Source organism: Panthera onca, chromosome A2, assembly GCF_046562875.1.
Source record: "Panthera onca isolate mPanOnc1 chromosome A2, mPanOnc1 haplotype 2, whole genome shotgun sequence".
In the NCBI taxonomy this organism is placed as follows: Eukaryota; Metazoa; Chordata; class Mammalia; order Carnivora; family Felidae; genus Panthera; species Panthera onca.
Genome location: NC_138340.1, coordinates 50,607,572 through 50,625,816, shown reverse-complemented (window position 1 = coordinate 50,625,816; position 18,245 = coordinate 50,607,572). Strand labels below are relative to the sequence as shown.

General features: G+C 35.6%; 1 protein-coding gene across 6 annotated transcripts in view; it reads left to right on the top strand.

The window, feature by feature from the left end:
* Positions 1-18,245, top strand: part of RAD18 (RAD18 E3 ubiquitin protein ligase) — a 103,144-nt gene that overhangs the window by 36,304 nt on the left and 48,595 nt on the right. For all 6 annotated transcript variants that reach the window (XR_009609830.2, XR_009609829.2, XR_009609828.2 and 3 more), the window contains exons 7-9: positions 1,187-1,371; positions 15,245-15,321; positions 16,593-16,653. Coding sequence is in view for 3 of the 6 variants with exons in the window: in XM_060631638.3 (XP_060487621.1) it covers positions 1,187-1,371; positions 15,245-15,321; positions 16,593-16,653 (323 nt within the window). In the remaining 3 variants the exon portion in view is untranslated. The remainder of the gene's footprint in view (positions 1-1,186; positions 1,372-15,244; positions 15,322-16,592; positions 16,654-18,245) is intronic.

Genomic DNA, 18,245 nt, shown 5'->3' with positions numbered 1-18,245 from the left:
GCCTTGAAGGCAAACTAGTTATATGTAAGTCCTTTGTGAAATCTTGTTTTTTTGGATAAACCTTTTACTTTCAAGGGCTTATTAGTTTCTACCGGAGACTTTGGCATTTTCATTTGGAAATTATGGGAATTGTAATGACTACTTTGAATGCATATTTATTAAGTACCTAATTGCCATGGTGTTGAGCCAAGCAGTGTACTCAGAGTCAGATTATAATTGTATTAAATAGATTAAAACTCACTAAGGGTCCCTTTTATAAAATTGTCTCAAGTCATTGATACCCTTAGCTTGATTTCTATTCCATCTTAAGAAATAATGTTTATTAACTCCTTTTTTGGATGGAGCAGAAGAAAGTCATTTGATAGGGCTTTGTTATATTACATTGCAGCTTAGTGCTTGTCACTGTATTAATTATATAAGTAGAATGAAGAGCCAGGTGGTGGTTTTGCTAATATACTTGTAATGCCTTATATATTTGTTACTGTAATTAATTGAAGTTAAAGATAACAGAACCCTCAGTATTTTTTGCTGTTGTTTTCAATCGTGTTCTTTGAAGATGCTGCCATAAGAATACTATCTACCTGTCGGCTTTCTGACTTTTTTCATTGGCAGTAATGAATTGGGTAAAGCTAAGGGGGTGGGGGTAGTTTTGATTGTGGATTAGAATTTTTTCTCAAGAAGTTATATTCTTAAATCTGTCGTTTAAATCTCAATAGTGTTTATACTCTGATCATCTGAGGTAACTGTTTTTTATAGAGTTTTTGCCTGGAAACCATGGATGCATTTTAGGGCAAACATGTTTTAAAGCATTGGAGAATTGAGTAAGTCTATGTAAGTGTGATTCTAAGTGAAGTTCTTACAGCAATTAGTGCATAGGCCTTCCATGGGCATCCCAGGTCTGCATCCTTAGGCCTGACCTCCTTATGAGACCTACGTTTCTCTAAGTTTGGCTGCCATGTGGACCCTGGTATCTGAATGTGCTGTCAGCACCTCAGATACATCATATCCAACACTATCACCTTTATTTGCAAATTGGATCCTTCTTCTCTTTCTCACTTTTATCTTAATGGTTCCACTGCTCTCCCAGTCACACTGGTACTCTGTCAAGGCAAATTACTGTTTTATGTGAAGAGATTTTGATAATTCAGAGTAACCCTTAGTGATTTCATTTTTTCCCTCTTTTCAGTTCTGTTCACAAAAGGAAGCCTCTGCCCAAAACTGTGTATAACTTGCTCTCAGATCGCGACTTAAAGAAAAAGCTAAAACAGCATGGATTATCTATTCAAGGAAGTAAACAACAGCTCATTAAAAGGCACCAAGAATTTGTACACATGTACAATGCCCAGTGTGATGCTTTGCACCCTAAATCAGGTAAGCTAGTAAAGCAATGAGTTCTTCTTTTCTCTGGATAAAGCAGTTTGTATAGCTCAGGGATTATAAACTGTAGAAAAGAAACATTAATAAGTATAATTTTGATAGTAGATGAGACATGCAAATGTATTCCTTCAAAAGGTATCTAGAATACGCTCTGATAAGCCAGCCTTTCTCTCACCCTCTTAGTCCCTATTCCCATCTCAGAGGCAACCCCTGCTGCCCGTTTCTTGTGTATATCTTTCCAGAGATAGTGCAGGATGAAGACTTGATCTAGAGAGCTGGGTTATAATCCCAGTTTTGTAGCTTTACGACTGGGGGACTGTGGGCAAGCTACTTACTATCTCAGTTTTCTCATCCATAAAATAAGGATTATGATACTGTGTGCTACCTAGTGTTTTTAAAGGAAATAAATGAAAAGTGCATGGCATTGCATCATAGCAAGTAGTTAGCATTCAACAAATGTTACCATTATGATTATAAATTATACACAAACATATGTCGTTGACTATTGTTTTGTAAAAATGTTAGTACTATATACACACTATTTAATGGTTTGTCCTTTTCATTTAATCACACACATGTTTTGGAGTTCTTTGAATTATTAGCATATATAGAATTGCCTAATTTTTTAAAAACTGAAGTACAGTATACAAACAGAAAAGTATACAAATGGTATTGTTTAGTGAATTATCACAGAGTAAATTTCACAAAGGGAAAATACCTTTGTAACTACTTTTCAGATCAGAACCAGCATCCCCAAAGCCCCTGTGCTCCCACCTCCAATCACTCCCGCCTTCATTTGCACAAATGACCAGCACCTTGACTTCTAACACCAGAGATTATCCGTTTTGCTTGTTTTTCCTATATTTTGTCTTTATGTAAATGGAATAATAAATAGCTTATGTATTCTTTGCAGTGTGGCTTTATTTGTGCAGAATTATATTTAGAAGATTCATCTATGTTTTTGTGTACAGTTGTGATCTTTTCATTTTTGTTGCTATAGAGTATTCCGTTGTATATCACACTGTTTATCCATTCAGTGGTTGATAGACATTTGGATTTGTCTACTCTTTGGCTCTTAAGAATAATGTTGCTGTCTCTTTTACATGTCTTAGTGCACATAGGCACACATACTTGTTGGATATATATATATCTAGGAGTGAAATTATTGATATATTTGTGCAGCTGCTTAGCTTTCATGGATAATGTAGCCAAAAACTCAGTGCCAGGGTACATTTTTTTTCCCTTATTTAATTTCTTTTTTTTCTTCTTCTTGTTTTTGTTCCTACCAGTGACACTTTCATTAGGAGGGTCTGAGAGTTCCAGTTTTTTCACATCCTTGACAACATCAGTATTGTCAGTTTTCTTTTTTGGCCATTTTAGTGGGTCATTGGTAGTATCTCATTATGGTTTTAATCTGCATTTCCCCCACGATTTACAGTGTTGGGCACATTTTTATATGTTTGTTGATCATCTGGATATCTTCTTTGGTGAAATACCCATCTAAGCATTATGACCAATTTTTTTATGCTGTGTATCCTTTTCTTCCCCTTATTTATTTGTGGGAGTATGTGAAGTTTTCTGTATATAGATATTGCTGGATATATATGTATATTTAAACTCTTCAGTTTGCCTTTTCGTTCTCTTAATGACTTCATTCAAGAAGTAGTTCTTAATTGTACTAATCTTTTGCATTTTTCCTTTAGTTAGTGCTTTATGTCCTTGCCTATTGCAAGGTCATGAGGATCTTGTTTTGTTCTAAAAGCTTTATTGGTTTTGCTTTTACATTTTGATCTGCAATTTATCTGGAATCTATTTTAGCATATGTTGTGAGGTAGGGGCAAGATTCTCCTGTTTTTCCATACAGATAGCCAATCAATGCAGCACCACCATCCCTTCCCCTATCTCTTGATGGTTTTAATTTGTATCTTCCTGAGGCTAATGATGTTCAGCATCTTTTCATATATTTATTTGCTATTGTGTGTGTGTGTGTGTGTGTGTGTGTGTGTGTGTGTGTGTGTTGGTAAAGGGTCTGTTGAAATATTTTGTCCATTAACATTTTTTTATTGCTTATAGGAGTTGTTTTATATATTCTCGGGGTGCTTGGGTGGCTCAGTCGGTTAAGCCTCCAACTCTTGATTTCAGCTCAGGTCATCATCTCACAGTTTGTGAGCTCGAGCCTCGCATCAGGCTCTGCACTGACAGCATGGAGCCTGCTTGGGATTCTTTCTCTGCCCTTCCCTGCATGTGTGTGCACTCTCTATCAAAATAAACAAACTTAAAAAAAATAGAGTTGTTATATTCTGGATACCAGTCATTTGTGAAATACATGTATTTGAATATTGTATCCTAGGCTTTGACTTGCCTTATCATTTTCTTAATGTCTTTTGAAGAGCAGAAGTTTTTCATTTTGATAAAGTCCAGTTACCACTTTTTTTCTTTTATGGTTCATGCTTGTGGTATTCCATGAAGAAATATTTGCCTATCCTAGGATCACAAAGAATTTCTCCTATGTTTTCTTCTAGAAGTTTTATAATTTTAGCTTTTATATTCAAGTCTATGATGCATTTCCAGTTACTTTTTCTGTTGATGTGAGGTAAAGGTTACAGCTCACTTAAAAAAATATGGCTATGTATCTAGTTTTAACAGTCCCATTTGTTAAAAAGGCTATCCTTTCCCCATCTACATTTCCCCCTTTGTCAAAAATCTGTGAACCATATATGTGTGTGAATATACCTAGAATCTTTTCTGTTCTATCGGTCTTTATGCCGGATTTTTTTTTTTTTTTTTTTTTTGCCAGCACCATACCCCCTTGATTACTGTAACTTGGTAGCAAGTATTGAAGTCAGGTGGAGAAAGTCCTTCAAATTTGTTCTTTTTCAAAATTACTTTGACTATTCTAGGTCCTTTGCATTCCCATGTAAATGTTAGACTCAGTTTGTTAATGTCTACAAAAAGAGCCTTCTGGGATTTTAATTGGGATTACGTTAAATTCATTGATCAACTTAGGAGAATTGATAACTTTACTGAGTCTTTTAATACCAGTCAAGTTCTGTCTCTGTTTGTTTAGGTCTCCATTAATTTCTGTCAGCATTGTTTTCCAGCTTTTTATATACATGTTTTCCAAGTATTTTGTTAAGCTTACCACTAAGTTGTTGTTGTTGTTTTTGGTGCTATTGTAAGTGGTGTTTTTTATGTCAGTTTCTCATTACCATTTTAAAGAATCATTTTGATATACTGATTTTTGTATATTTAGCTTTGTATATTTTGTATATGTATATATACATATCTATAGTGTTAACTTTTTTTTTTTTAACGTTTATTTATTTTTGAGACAGAGAGAGACAGAGCATGAACGGGGGAGGGTTAGAGAGAGGGAGACACAGAATCTGAAATAGGCTCCAGGCTCTGAGCTGTCAGCACAGAGCCCGACGCGGGGCTCGAACTCACAGACCGCGAGATCATGACCTGAGCCGAAGTCGGCCGCTTAACCGACTGAGCCACCCAGGCGCCCCTATAGTGTTAACTTTTAAAACTAAATTATTTCTAGTTGTTTCTAGGATTTTTTATTTACACAATCATGTCAATAAAAATAAGTTTTATATCTTTTTTCTTTTCAGTCTGTGTGTTTTTGATTTCCTCTTCTTGCTTTATTGCACTGGTTAGACACTCCAGTGCAGTGCTGTGTGAAAGTATGAACAAATATCCTTTCCTTACTACCAGTCTTATAGATAACATATTTAGTCTTTAATCATTAAGTCTGACAGTTGCAGATTTTCAAAGATGCCTTTTGTGAGGTTGAGGGTGTTTCTTCGATTCCTAGTTTGTTGGGAATCGTGAAGGAGTGTTGGATTGTGTCCAATCTTTGTTCTACATTTATTGAGTTTGTCATTTTTCCCCCTTATTCAGTAATATTCTGTAATATGGCTTATTACATTGATTTTTTAAGAGCTTTGTTGAACTATAATTCACATACCGTACTACCCATTCAAAGTTGTAATTCAGTGTTTCTTAGTATATTCACAGTTATGCAGCCACCACTGCAATACATTTTAGAACATTTTTATCACCTCCAAAAGAAACTCCATATCCATTAGCAGTCACTCAGCATTTTTTCCCAATCCTCATAGCCCTAGACAACTACTAATCTACTTTCTCTGTAGACCTGTCTATTCTAGATATTTTACTTACTTATCTCCCAGTGTTTGGATATTCTGTTCATTTTTTTTCCCAGTGTTTGTGTTTTTTGCCTTTTGGTATGTTTTTGTAATGTTTTTCTTGTTAGTTGGACATAATATACTAGTTAAAAGGAACTTGTTTTAAGTAGGCCCTTAGTAATGTGGTGGTGATGTGTGCCAGGGAGGGGAAGCTTCTTAGCATTAGGCCTCAATTCTTTAGTGGGCCTGTGTCCCTGGATTGTAAACTTACCAAATATTTCTTAGTTTTTTTCTCCTCCCTTAGGTGGGAAGATGGCTAGAGCAGGCTGGAGTTGGGTGTAGTAGTCCCTCCTTATCTGTGGGGGGATACTTCCAAGACCCCTAGTGGATTCCTGGAACCATGGATAGGACCAAATCCTATATATATTGTTTCTCCTGTGCGTGCATACCTATGATAAAATTTAATTTATAAATTAGGCACAGTGAGACATTAACAATAACTAATAAAATAGAACAATTTTAACAATATATTATAATAAAACTTATGTGAATATGGTCTCTCTCTCTCTCAAAATATCTTATTGTAGTGTATTCATACTTCTTATGGTAATGTGAGGTGATAAATTGTCTGCATATTAAGAGAGTTGAATCACGTGGTCCTTGTGATATAGTGTTAGTCTACTCTTGACTTTCTTTCTGACCATATATCAGAAGAAGGTCATCTGTGTCTGAAACATGGTTGATTGCGAGTTACCAAAACAGTGGAAAGCAGAACTGCAGTTAAGGGGGGGACTTCTGTATTTCCCTTTCCCAGGTCAATTAGGCTCTAGTAATACCCCAGTTGGTTAGGCTCTATTTAACTAGTTCCCCGAGAGAACAGGTCTTGTTAAGAGAAGAATACACTGGTATATTTGAAGATGGTTTCTTTTCCTTTCCCCCTGCTCAAAACCAGAGATTTTTCTTTGATAATTTACTATAAGGATTTTGTTGAACTCCTGAAGATGAACCTCACAATATTGTCTCCCCTACCACCCTCCAGCCATGACTGGGTCTCCCTGGAGTTTTTACCTCTCAGAATCATCTGCACAGGACCTCCAGCCATTAATTAATTATGATTCAGGTTTTCTTATCTTTTGTTATGTTTCTCACTGCAGTTTCTGCTTGTAAGTTTCTCCTAAGGTAAGCCATTACTCCGTATTTTTGGGGGGTCTCAACAGTCTTGGGGGCATTAGTTTGCACTGTGTCCTCTTCAGGTGGATCTAAGAAGAGTCGCTGATTTTTCAGTCTGTTGAGCTTTTAACTTGTTATTAAGATGGAATGGCAACTTCCAACCTCCTTCTGTGCAGAACTGGAAGTCCATTTCATTTAAATGAATTAATGCAAAATACATGGCCTTCAGTGACTGACTTCTTTTCAAGGTTGTCCATTATTCATGGTTAGTACTGCATTCCTTTTTATTGCCCAATAATATTTCATTGTGTAGGTCTATTACTTATTTTTGCCTATTCATTGACTGACATCTGGGATTTTTCCACTTTTCAGCCATTATGAATAACGCTGCTATGAACTATGAATATCCATACACAAGTGTCTGTGTGGACTTACGTTTTCATTTTCCATAGATATGTACTTAGAAGTGGAATTGCTGGGTTAAATGGTAACTACATTTTAACATTTTGAGGAACTGCTGGATTGTTTTTCAGTGTGCCTACAACATTTTACATTTCACTAGTGTAAGGGTTCCAGTTTCTCCACATTCTTGCCACCATTTGTTATTCTGTCTTTCCTGTTTTGGCCACCCTAGCCATGTGAAGTGGTGTGTCATTGTGGTTTTGATTTGTATTATGTTGATTTTTGAATATTAAAGCAACCTTTTATCTTTAGCAAGGACTGTGTCCATTTCATCTAAGTTCTTGAATTTACAATTTGCTGTCAGCATTTTTTTTAAGAATATTTCTTTCATTGTCTTTTAATGTCTGTGGGATCTGTGGTAATGTACTGTCTTTTGTTTTTGATACTAGAAATATGTCTTCTCTCTTTTTTCCCTTGATTGGGTTTACCTATAAGATATCAATTTTATTGATTTTTTCCAAAGAACTGGCTTTCAGTTTCATTTTTTTTCCTCAACTTATTGCATATTTTCCATTCTATTGAATTTTCCTCCTATCATTATTTTCTTCTTTCTAATTACTTTAGGTTTAATTTGGTCTTATCTCTGTAGCTTATTATGGTGGAAGCTTAGATAATTATTTCAGATTGTTCTTCTTTCAAAATTTTCCTATTTTACTTACACCCACAAATGTTGATACATTGTATTTTCATTTGCATTCAGTTAAAATATTTTCTTTCTTTTTTTTAAATATTTTTTAGCGTTTATTTATTATTGAGAGACAGAGAGAGACAGAGCATGAGCAGGGGAGGGGCAGAGAGAGGGGGAGACACAGAATCTGAAGCAGGCTCCAGGCTCTGAGTTGTCAGCACAGAGCCTGGTGCGGGGCTCAAACTCACAAACTGCGAGATCGTGATCTGAGCCGAAGTTGGACGCTTAACTCACTGAGCCACCCAGGTCCTCCTAAAATATTTTCTAATCTTTGTTGCCATTTCTTATTTGAATAGTGGGTTATATAGAAGTATTTCCAATTTCCAAATATATGGGCATTTCCCAGAAATCTTTTATTATTCATTTTACTTTGATTCTATTTAACCAGTTCTGTATCATTTCAGACCTTTTACATTTACTGAGACTTGTTTTATTTATTTTTTATTTATTTATTTATTTTTTTAATTTTTTTTAACGTTTATTTATTTTTGAGACAGAGAGAGACAGAGCATGAACAGGGGAGGGTCAGAGAGCGGGAGACACAGAATCTGAAACAGGCTCCAGGCTCTGAGCTGTCAGCACAGAGCCCGATGCGGGGCTTGAACTCACTGACTGTGAGATCATGACCTGAGCCGAAGTCGGCCGCTTAACCGACTGAGCCACCCAGGCGCCCCCTGAGACTTGTTTTATAACTCAACATTAGGATTTCCTGGTAAATGTTCCATAAACACTTGAATATTTTGTTTTTTTTTTTTCCTTAAATGTTCTGTAAACTTGCTTGATAGTAACATTCAGTTCTTCTGCATCCTTGCTGATCCTATATTCGCTGGTGCTATCAATTCCTGAAAGGATTATTGAAATCTCCAACTATATTTATAGATTTTCCATTTTTCCTTTCAATAATTTCAGTTTTCCTTATATTTTGAATCTCAATAATTAAGTGTGTGTGCATTTAGTATTGTTATGTCTTCTAGATAAGTTGACCTACTACTACTTATTATTATGAAATGTTTGTCTTTGTCTCTGGTAATATTCTTCGTCTCAAAATCTACTTTATCTGGTATGGATGAATATAGCCACTCTATCTTACTTCACTCTTCTTCTCTTTAAACCCATTGTGTTATTATATTTAAACTTCTTTGAAAGCGGTATATGGTTTTGGTTTCCTTTTTTCTTCAAGTTTATTTATTTATTTTGAGAGACAGAGAAAGAATGAGCAAGAGCATGAGAAGGAAAGGGACAGAGAGAAAGGGAGAGAGAGAATCCCAGGAAGGTTCTGCACTGTCAGCGCAGAGCCTCACATGGGGCTTGATCTCATGAATGGTGAGATCTCATGACCTGAGCCAAAATCAAGAGTCAGATGCTTGACTGACTGAGCCACCCAGGTGCCCCTGGATTTGCTTTTCAAATGTAATTTGACAAGATACACCATTAAGTTATAGGGCTTAAACCATTTTCATTTCATTTAACCTATTTGGTTGAGTTCAAGGCTATCATCTTGCTTTTCTTTTCTATTTGTCCTATTCATTCTTTGTTTTGTCTTCCTTTTTTTGGATTGAGTATTTTTTAGTTTTCTGTTTCCTCATTTGGTTATTAGGTATATCTGTTTACTTCTTTTAGTGATTATTCTAGTGCTTACCATATATATCTTAAGCTTATCACTGTCTCCCTTCCAATAATATACTAACTACTTCATGTAGAACATAGAAGTATCTTATGACTTCCATCTTTCGTTTCATTATTGTCATAGATTTTTCTTCTATATGTGTTACAACCTCCATAATTCCTTTTTACTCTTTTTTTTTAAATTGTGAATTTTCTTTTAAAGAAAATAAAAATGAAAAAGAAAGTCTATATGTGCCTACACATTACTATTTCCAGTATTTTTCATCTCCTTGCTTAGATCAAGGTTTCCATCTGATGTCATTTTCTTTTGGCCTGAAAAACTATTTAATATGTCTTGTAAAGAGTGTAGATGTGCTAGTTACAAATTCTTTTCAGCTCTTGTCTGAAAAAGCCTTTTTTTTTTTTTTTGTTTATTTTTTTATTTTGAGAGAGACAAAAAGTGTAGGTGGGGGAGGGGCAGAGAGGGAGAGAGAAAATTCCAAGCAGGCTCTGTGCTGTCAGTGTGGAGTCAAACTTGGGACTCGATCTCATGAACCATGAGATCCTGACCTGAGCCAAAAGCAAGGGGTGGACGCTTAACTGACTGAGCCACTTAGGTTCCTTGAAAAAGCTTTAATTTTGTGTTTATAAAGTAGTTAAAACTACTTTATTTGGAAATAATTATCATAAAAAAAACATCTGTACCCTTTATATGGATTCATCTATCATCATTTTGCTTTATTTCCTTTATGAATTGCTATTACTCTCTCTCTGTATAAAAATACATGTGTGTAACATACTTATATACTTCTATTTTTTCCTTAAACCATCTAAGAATAAGTTGTATAATCTTGATTCTTTACCTCTAAGTACTTACTATGTATTTCCTAAGAAAAAGGATATTCTCTTTTATTATGAAATTACAGCTATTAATTTCAGTAAATTTAGCTTTGTTAACAATACTTTTATCCATTCTATCATCTCTGTTCTATTTTCAGCAGTGGACCCAGTAATGATTGCTAATAGATTTCTTCTTTTTTTTTTTTTTTTTCTTCTAGTACATGGTGCGGTTTTGGATCACATACTGCATTTAGTTGTGCCATCTTTTCCGTCTCTTTCTATCTAGAACAATTCCTCAGTCTGCCTTTGTCTTTTATGACATTGGCAAAGAATACAGGCTTTGTTGTTGTTGTTTTCCCCCCCCCCAAAACAGAGTATTTCTCACTTTGGCTTTGTGTGATGTATCCTTATAATTACATCAAGGCTGTGCATTCCTGGCCAGAGTACTATATGTGATGTTTTTTGTCCCTTGTCAGGATATCACATCCAGGGTGTTTGACATCTTTGTGCCTCTCATTTGTGATGGCTGGTTTAATCATCTTCTCAGTTTCTCCCTCGATACTGGGAGATTATATAGTTTTCCCCTTGCTACTAATTGGATATCTGTAGAGACACTCTAACACCATGTAAATATCCTATACCTCATTAAAATTTCACCCCTACATTACTATTCTTAGGTAATTTTTACATGAACTAATCTTTTCTGTGATAGTTGCAAAATGATGATTTTCTTTTTCAAAAAAAATTTTTTTAACGTTTATTTATTTTTGAGACAGAGAGAGACAGAGCATGAACGGGGGAGGGGCAGAGAGAGAGGGAGACACAGAACCGGAGGCAGGCTCCAGGCTCTGAGCCATCAGCCCAGAGCCCGACGCGGGGCTCGAACTCACAGTCCGTGAGATCGTGACCTGAGCTGAAGTCGGACGCTCAACCGACTGAGCCACCCAGGCGCCCCGCAAAATGATGATTTTCTAACGTCACTCCTTCCACGTTGCTACTGGTGCCTTTGCTTCTAGGTTTTTGTAGCAGATTGAGCTCAGGAATATATGCATGCATATAGATGTGCATACATGGGTATGTACATATACATGACATGCTTATATGCCTGTATACTGTATGTGTATATATAAATGTAAATCCATTTATACTTACATACATTAGAAATCATGAGAGCATACTGATTGCAGTCCAACCCCACAGAGTTCTATACCTTTCTCTGTCCATATTTATACTTCCCATTTTTTTTCCACAAGAAGAATCCTCCCTTCAATAGCATCAGCACATTTAGTAATTTGTCCCAATTCTGTAGTACATCTAAAATAGTTTCAGAATTGCTTCATCTGTACTACTACACCACTGCAAAACAGACCTACCTATAAGAAAGAATTCAGAATATTTTTTAGTTCTCTCTCCCCACAGTTGCTTTCCCCGCCTCCATTTCCCAGACTGAGGGTATGTAGTCAGATATTGTGTTCATAATTTCCTTTTTATCTTTCTTCAGTGTGTGGCTTGGTGTTTTACTGAAATACAGTAGGGTTCATTTGTTTTCCTTTATTTCTAATTGTTGTTTTTTAGTTGTCCCTTGCAAGTATAAGAAATTAATAAATGTAACATTTAAACTAAGAAGATAAATTTTTATAATGGACCACTGGCTGTCATAAAAATATTACATACAGTAGCAGGTTTGTTTTCTTTTGTTTCAAGAGAGCTCCTGATTACTTGTTGAAGCATTTGTATGATGGTACCTTTAAAATTCTTACCAGATAGTTTCACGATTGGAGTCATCTCAGTGTTAGTATCTGTTGAGTGTCTTTTCTCATTGAAGTTATGATTTTCCTGCTTCTTAGTTGACAAGTGTTTTTATTGTGTCCTAGACATTTTGACTATAATAGGAGATTCTAAGTTCTTTTAAAAATATTCTCCTTTAACAGGCACTCACCCTGTTTACGTTTAACATGCAGATCCGGACCTACTTCTGTGGACCGTGGTTCTAATGACAGTGTAGTTTTCAGAGCCCTTGCAGCGTTGTCCTGGTCTGCTTCCTTTAATTACTACCTAAAGGGCCCTCTGAGAATCTGGTGTTTCATACTGTGCTCCACTTCCCAAACCTTTTGGCCTCTAAAATTAATTTTTAGAATATTTCACATGTGAGTTGGCCAAGAATGTATTTAGGATTTCCTGTGCAGGTTTAAAGGATACTGTTCTCCAGGTTTTGTCTCTTTGAGATCCTTGCTCCAATCACTAGTTAGAGGGTGAGGGTCCTATCTGCTACTGCTGGCTGAGGTCTAGGTTTCTCATTTGGTCCACACTGGCCCTGTGTTGCTGGGAGAGGAAAGCCTTTCCCAGTGCTCCTGTTACTGCTGGGGGAGAAGGGGGGGGGGGGTGGAATCCATACTCCACACTTACTCTCTGATTGTACTGTAGTGGGCAGGAAGCATCAGCAGTGTTTAGCTGGAGTAGGTCAGATGTTGTCATAAAGTTTTTTGGTCTCCTCCTTTCATAGTCCTTTGCTAGAAAAATGGTTCCTTGGGTGTGTGTGTGTGTGTGTGTGTGTGTGTGTGTGTGTGTGTGTGTGTGTTCGTTCTGGGTTGCAGGCTTCACCAGAGTCCAGTCTGGGATTTACAGAAGATAAAAAGGAAGCCCAAAGACCTCACCATTGTGTTGTCCCTTAACTTCTGAAGCCCTTAGCCAGTCCCATCTTTCTCCTTCTACCCTTCAGAGTTCTCTTATACTTGTTACCTTACATTCAAGGGTTTTAGTGATAATTACTGAGGGAGAGTATGAGAAATCAGAAGAGAAATGAGTCTAGTCCATCTTCTTTGGAACTGCAAGTTCTCATTCATGTATTTTTAATTTCTGTTCTAGGTGCAGACACATTTAAGATTGTTAGGTTTTCTTATTGAATTGAGTCTTTTATCATTATACAATTTCCCTCTTTATCCCTGATAACATTCATTATTCTGAAGTCTGTTGTGCCTTTTTAGTATAGCTATTGCAAGTTTCTTCCCTTTAGTATTTACATGATACATGTCTTTCCATTCCTTTATCTTGGACCTATCTATGTCTTTTATTTAAAATGCATTCTGGGGCATCTGGGTGGCTCAGCTGGTTAAATGTCCGACTGTTGATTTCATCTCAGGTCATAATTTCATGGTCTGTGGGTTCGAGCTCCAGCACCGGGCTCCTCGCTGGCAGTGCAGGGTTCTCTCTGTCCCTCTTTTTCTGCCCCTTATCCGCTGGCATGCATGCCTGTGTTCTCTCTCTCTCACAATAAATAAAATGGGTTCCTTGCTGAAAGCATATAGTTTGGTCTTGCTTGTTTTAATCGAGTCTACATTCTGTATCTCTTATTGATGCTTTTAAATCACTTACACTTAATGTACTTATTGATACAGTTGGTGTTATTTTCTGCTTGTTCCTTCTGCTTTTTATTCCATTTATTTGCTCTCTTTTGGGTTGAGTATTTTTTATTAATACATTTTATTTCTACTTTGGGCTTATTTTACCTTATTTTTCCAAAAGTTTTAGTGGTTGACGTAGGATTTGTAATAAGCACCTGTTAGTTACAGTCTACTTTCAAATGATGTACTGCTTCACTTACAGTGTAAGAACCTTACAACAGTATACCTTAAATCCCTAATTCTTTGTGTTGTTGTTGTCATGAGTTTTGTACTTTTACCTATGGTATTAACACAATATGTTGTTGTTTTGAATGGTCAGTTATCTTTTAGAATAGTTAAAAATAAGAAAAATATTTGTACTTACCTTCATTTTTACCATTTCTATCACTCTTCATTTTCTCTTCTAGGAAGAGATAAGTTTCTGGTTTCATATTTCTTCTGCTTGAAGAACTTCCTTTAACACTTTTTATAGTACAAGTCTGCTAATAACATATTCTCTCAGTTTTTGTTAGTCTCAGAAAATCTTTATTCCTCCTTCACTTTTGAAAAATACTTCCATTGGTATAGAATTCCGGATTGGCATGGTTTTTTCCCCCATACTTTAATTCATCACTCCATTGTCTTCTGGCTTGAATAGTTTCTTTCTTTTTTTTTTTTTTAATTTTTTTTGACATTTATTTATTGAGAGAGAGAGACAGAGCATGAGCATGGAAGGGGCAGAGAGAGAAGGAGATACAGAATCCGAAGCAGGCTCCAGGCTCTGAGCTGTCAGCACAGAGCCTGACTCAGGGCTCGACCTCATGAACCGCGAGATCATGACCTGAGCCAAAGTCGGATGCTTAACTCACTGAGCCACTCAGTCGCCCCTGGCTTGAATAGTTTCTAATGAGAAGCCATGATATAATGCTTGATTTTTCTTTATGTAATATACTCTTTTTCTTTGGCTCACGCAGATTTTCTCTGTGTGTCTGTGTTAATGTTGTATTTTTGTTTTGTTTTTGCATTCTGCTTAATATTCTTTGAGTTTCTTGCCTTTGTGGTTTGATGTCTTTTATTATATTTGGCAAATTCTGACCATTAGATCTTCAAATATTTTTCTCTTCCCTTTCTTCTTCTTTTGGGATTTCTGTTCCATGTATGTTAGATCTTTTCATATTGCTCCATGGGTCTTAATGCTCTGAGTCTAAAAATGTAAATTTATATTTAGTACATTGGAGTTTGAATAGATATCTGCTAAGAATTGGATTCCACTAACAAATTAATTTTCATATTCCATTGGGACTGCTATTTATACCTATATTTTTAAAGGAAAGAGCAAAATGACTTTACTGTACTCTTACAGTTATGTCTTAAATTGTTCTGCATGTGTAAGAGTTCAGTGTTTTACTCCTTTTAATCTTTTATTTTGCAATAACTTTGGACTTAGAGGAAAATTAACAACAGGTACTGTGAACAGGTAGTTCACACATTCCCATCATCTAGCTTTAGAGTTGTACAATGATCAAAACCATGTAATTAACACTGCCTGTATGTCCTTATTTTAACAGCTGCTGAAATAGTTCAAGAAATTGAAAACATGGAGAAGACTAGGATGCGTCTTGAAGCTAGTAAACTCAATGAAAGCGTATGTTGATGGTCTATTTCATTGTCTGGGTAGAAATGATGGATAGAAAAATTGAATGCCCAGTAAAATTAAATCTGTTCAGTAGGAAATGTCCTGGAACACATTTCCATTTAGTGTATTATGATTTTCTTGTAGCTGATTTTGAGCACAAAATTCTATCACAGTTAGGAGTCTTCTAGGGCTAAGTACAATCCAAAGTGGAGTTTATTAATGAATTATAGTCCTGTGGAAAAAGCATATGCCTGTACATCTGGTGGCCTTGATATCAGTCCTTTCTCTGCTGGTTGCATTTGATAAGCTCTTTAACATCTGTGGCCCTTAGGATCTTTGTCTGTAAAACTTGGGGGTTAAACTATATGATCTCTAAGATATCCCCCTTCAGCTTGGCATTCTGTAATTCTGTGATTATGCTGATGGAGAAATTAAGTAATTATAAGACTTAATGAGGACTGAGTATCTATTAAGCTTGTTGAGGGAATCAGACACCTAAAATTCTTCACTATTGCCTTCCTCTAGCTTGATGGTCCAAAACTTGAGGAAAGGATACCAAAGAAAAAAATAGTCATTGTGTCCCTATGACACTGGAGGAAGTGTTATGGGCTCTCCCAAGTAGACTTTTTTCCTAGACCATCGGTAATGTGTTTGTAAGGAAAGCACCGACCTTAGGGAAGTAAGTTTATAATCAGATAGTAGAAAAAAAATGAGATTTTCATTGATTTTATTATTACCTATGTGCTAACTGTAAGATGGAAACTGTAATGAGTCATGTAAGTAGATTTCTGATCTCTTAAGTCTAAGATTTTCAAAAGTGGAAGTAGAAATTTAACATATTGAGTGTTATATTTTCTTTATTTATTACCTTTCCAGTAGACTTGGAGAGGTTAGGTTGGAAAAGGGAGAAGTCAAACAAGAAAATCTGCCTTATTAATGATCTGTAAATACTTCTTCAGTCTTGTAGTTTCACGTGTTACCTGTTGTATTAATGAAGGTGAAAAATTAAATACCAAAAGTGGGAAATTTAATTGATCATTGTATTAATTCTTCATGTTAGTGTTAATATGAATATTAGTGTTGCATTTTCTACAGATGAGAAAACAGTGATGAGTAAAGGTATACTAATTATGATATTCAAAGGAGGTACACAGGAGTTATTCTTCCTAGGTTTATATGAAACAGATATAAGAGATTATTTTCCCCTATTTTAAAGTTTGTAGTACTCCAGTTTTTGTCACTTTTTGAATTTTTAATTAAGATCTTTTGGATTATTTTAGATAATGGTTTTTACAAAGGACCAAACAGAAAAGGAAATAGATGAAATTCACAGTAAATATCGTAAGTTGTGTGGCATTTTCTTTATTTATAGAGAAGTTGGGTTTCAGGTTAATCTTAAGTAATTTTTCTTAAGTAACTTTAAAATCAGTTTTTACAGTAATGTTTGATGTAAACTTTTCTTCTATATTACTTAACTGAATTTTAGTTGTTTACTCTGTGACCTTTCTTGTAACTCTATGTGCCTGCTTTTTGATTTCTAACATTCTTCTTTGAGCTTATCACTAAGTACTTTGTAAATATTAATTAGCTGCTCTCAAAACATCTCTGTGAAAATAAAATGGAGTTAAAATGGAAACATTCCTGACTTTCCATTCTGTCCTCAGGCCACTCACTGCAACACTTCTGTGAAGAATTTCAGCAGTTCTGTAACTTGCAAATTTGTGCCAAAAGTAGTTTTCACTTTATCAGTTGTTACCAACTTCCAGCTTGCTTCCTTTTCCTTATTAGGCTTTTGTATGTATCTTTTCCAGGGCTAGCACATTCACATTTTGTCAGTTTGGTAGCTGTTATTTTTGGTTGGTTGTTTTTTAGTTTAAATTTAAATTTAAGTACCTGACAAAAGGTAGTTAATAAGTATGGAATGATATTCCACACATGATGTGTTTTAGTTGTGCTAAGAGGATTTTTTTCTTTTCCTTTTTCTTTTTTTTTTTTCCCCTTCCTTCTTAAGCTTTGAATGTATAGGTTCGGGAGTGATCTGTTTGGGAGGAGAGACGCAGTACACAGGCATTAGATACAGGTGTGATGGCCTGTGCCTTCCCAGAGTAGGAAAAGGAGGCTAGAATATTCATGGACCTTAAACTGAACAACAAAAGTCAGTGTTTTTCTGTTGTTAGATAAGTGTGATAGGAGCTTCCTTAATATTTGGGAAGCCAACGTGATTTTTCTTGAGGCAGAGGATAGAGAATATCAAGTGACCACTGAATTGCTAAAAATAAGGCCTGTAAAAATAAGGAAACCAGCAAATTTGCTTGGAGAGAAAGTAATTTAAACCATTAAAAAGATAATATCTAACAATTATGCCAGAAAAGATATAACTATTGCTCCCTATTTAATATCTAAAAAAAAGTTTACATACAATAGAAATTTGTATCTTTACTAGGCATGTCATGTTAAGTTAATGCATTTAGCCCTAAAATAAATCTCTGTATCTATTTTTAAAAAAATAAATGAAATGGACAACTCCCTTGAAAGACACAAATTACTAAACTTTATTTAAGAAGAAATAATAGACAAATTGAATTTGCAATTCCTGAAGAAATCCCAGGTCCAAGTGGGATCACTGATGAATTCTATGAAATATATAAGGAAGGAAATAATAATCAGTTTTAGACATATTCTGCTAGAAAATTGAAATGGAAGGAATACTTCTTACCTCATTTTATGAGGCTGAAGTTTCCATGAAACTAAAAACCAAAGATGGTATAATAAAAGTTCATGGAGCACCTGGGTGGCTCAGTCAGTTAAGTGTCCAACTTTGGCTCAGGTCATGATCTCATGGTCCGTGAATTTGAGCCCCCTGTCGGACTCTGTGCTGACGGCTCAGAGCCTGGAGCCTGCTTCAGATTCTGTGCCCCCTTCTCTCTCTCTGC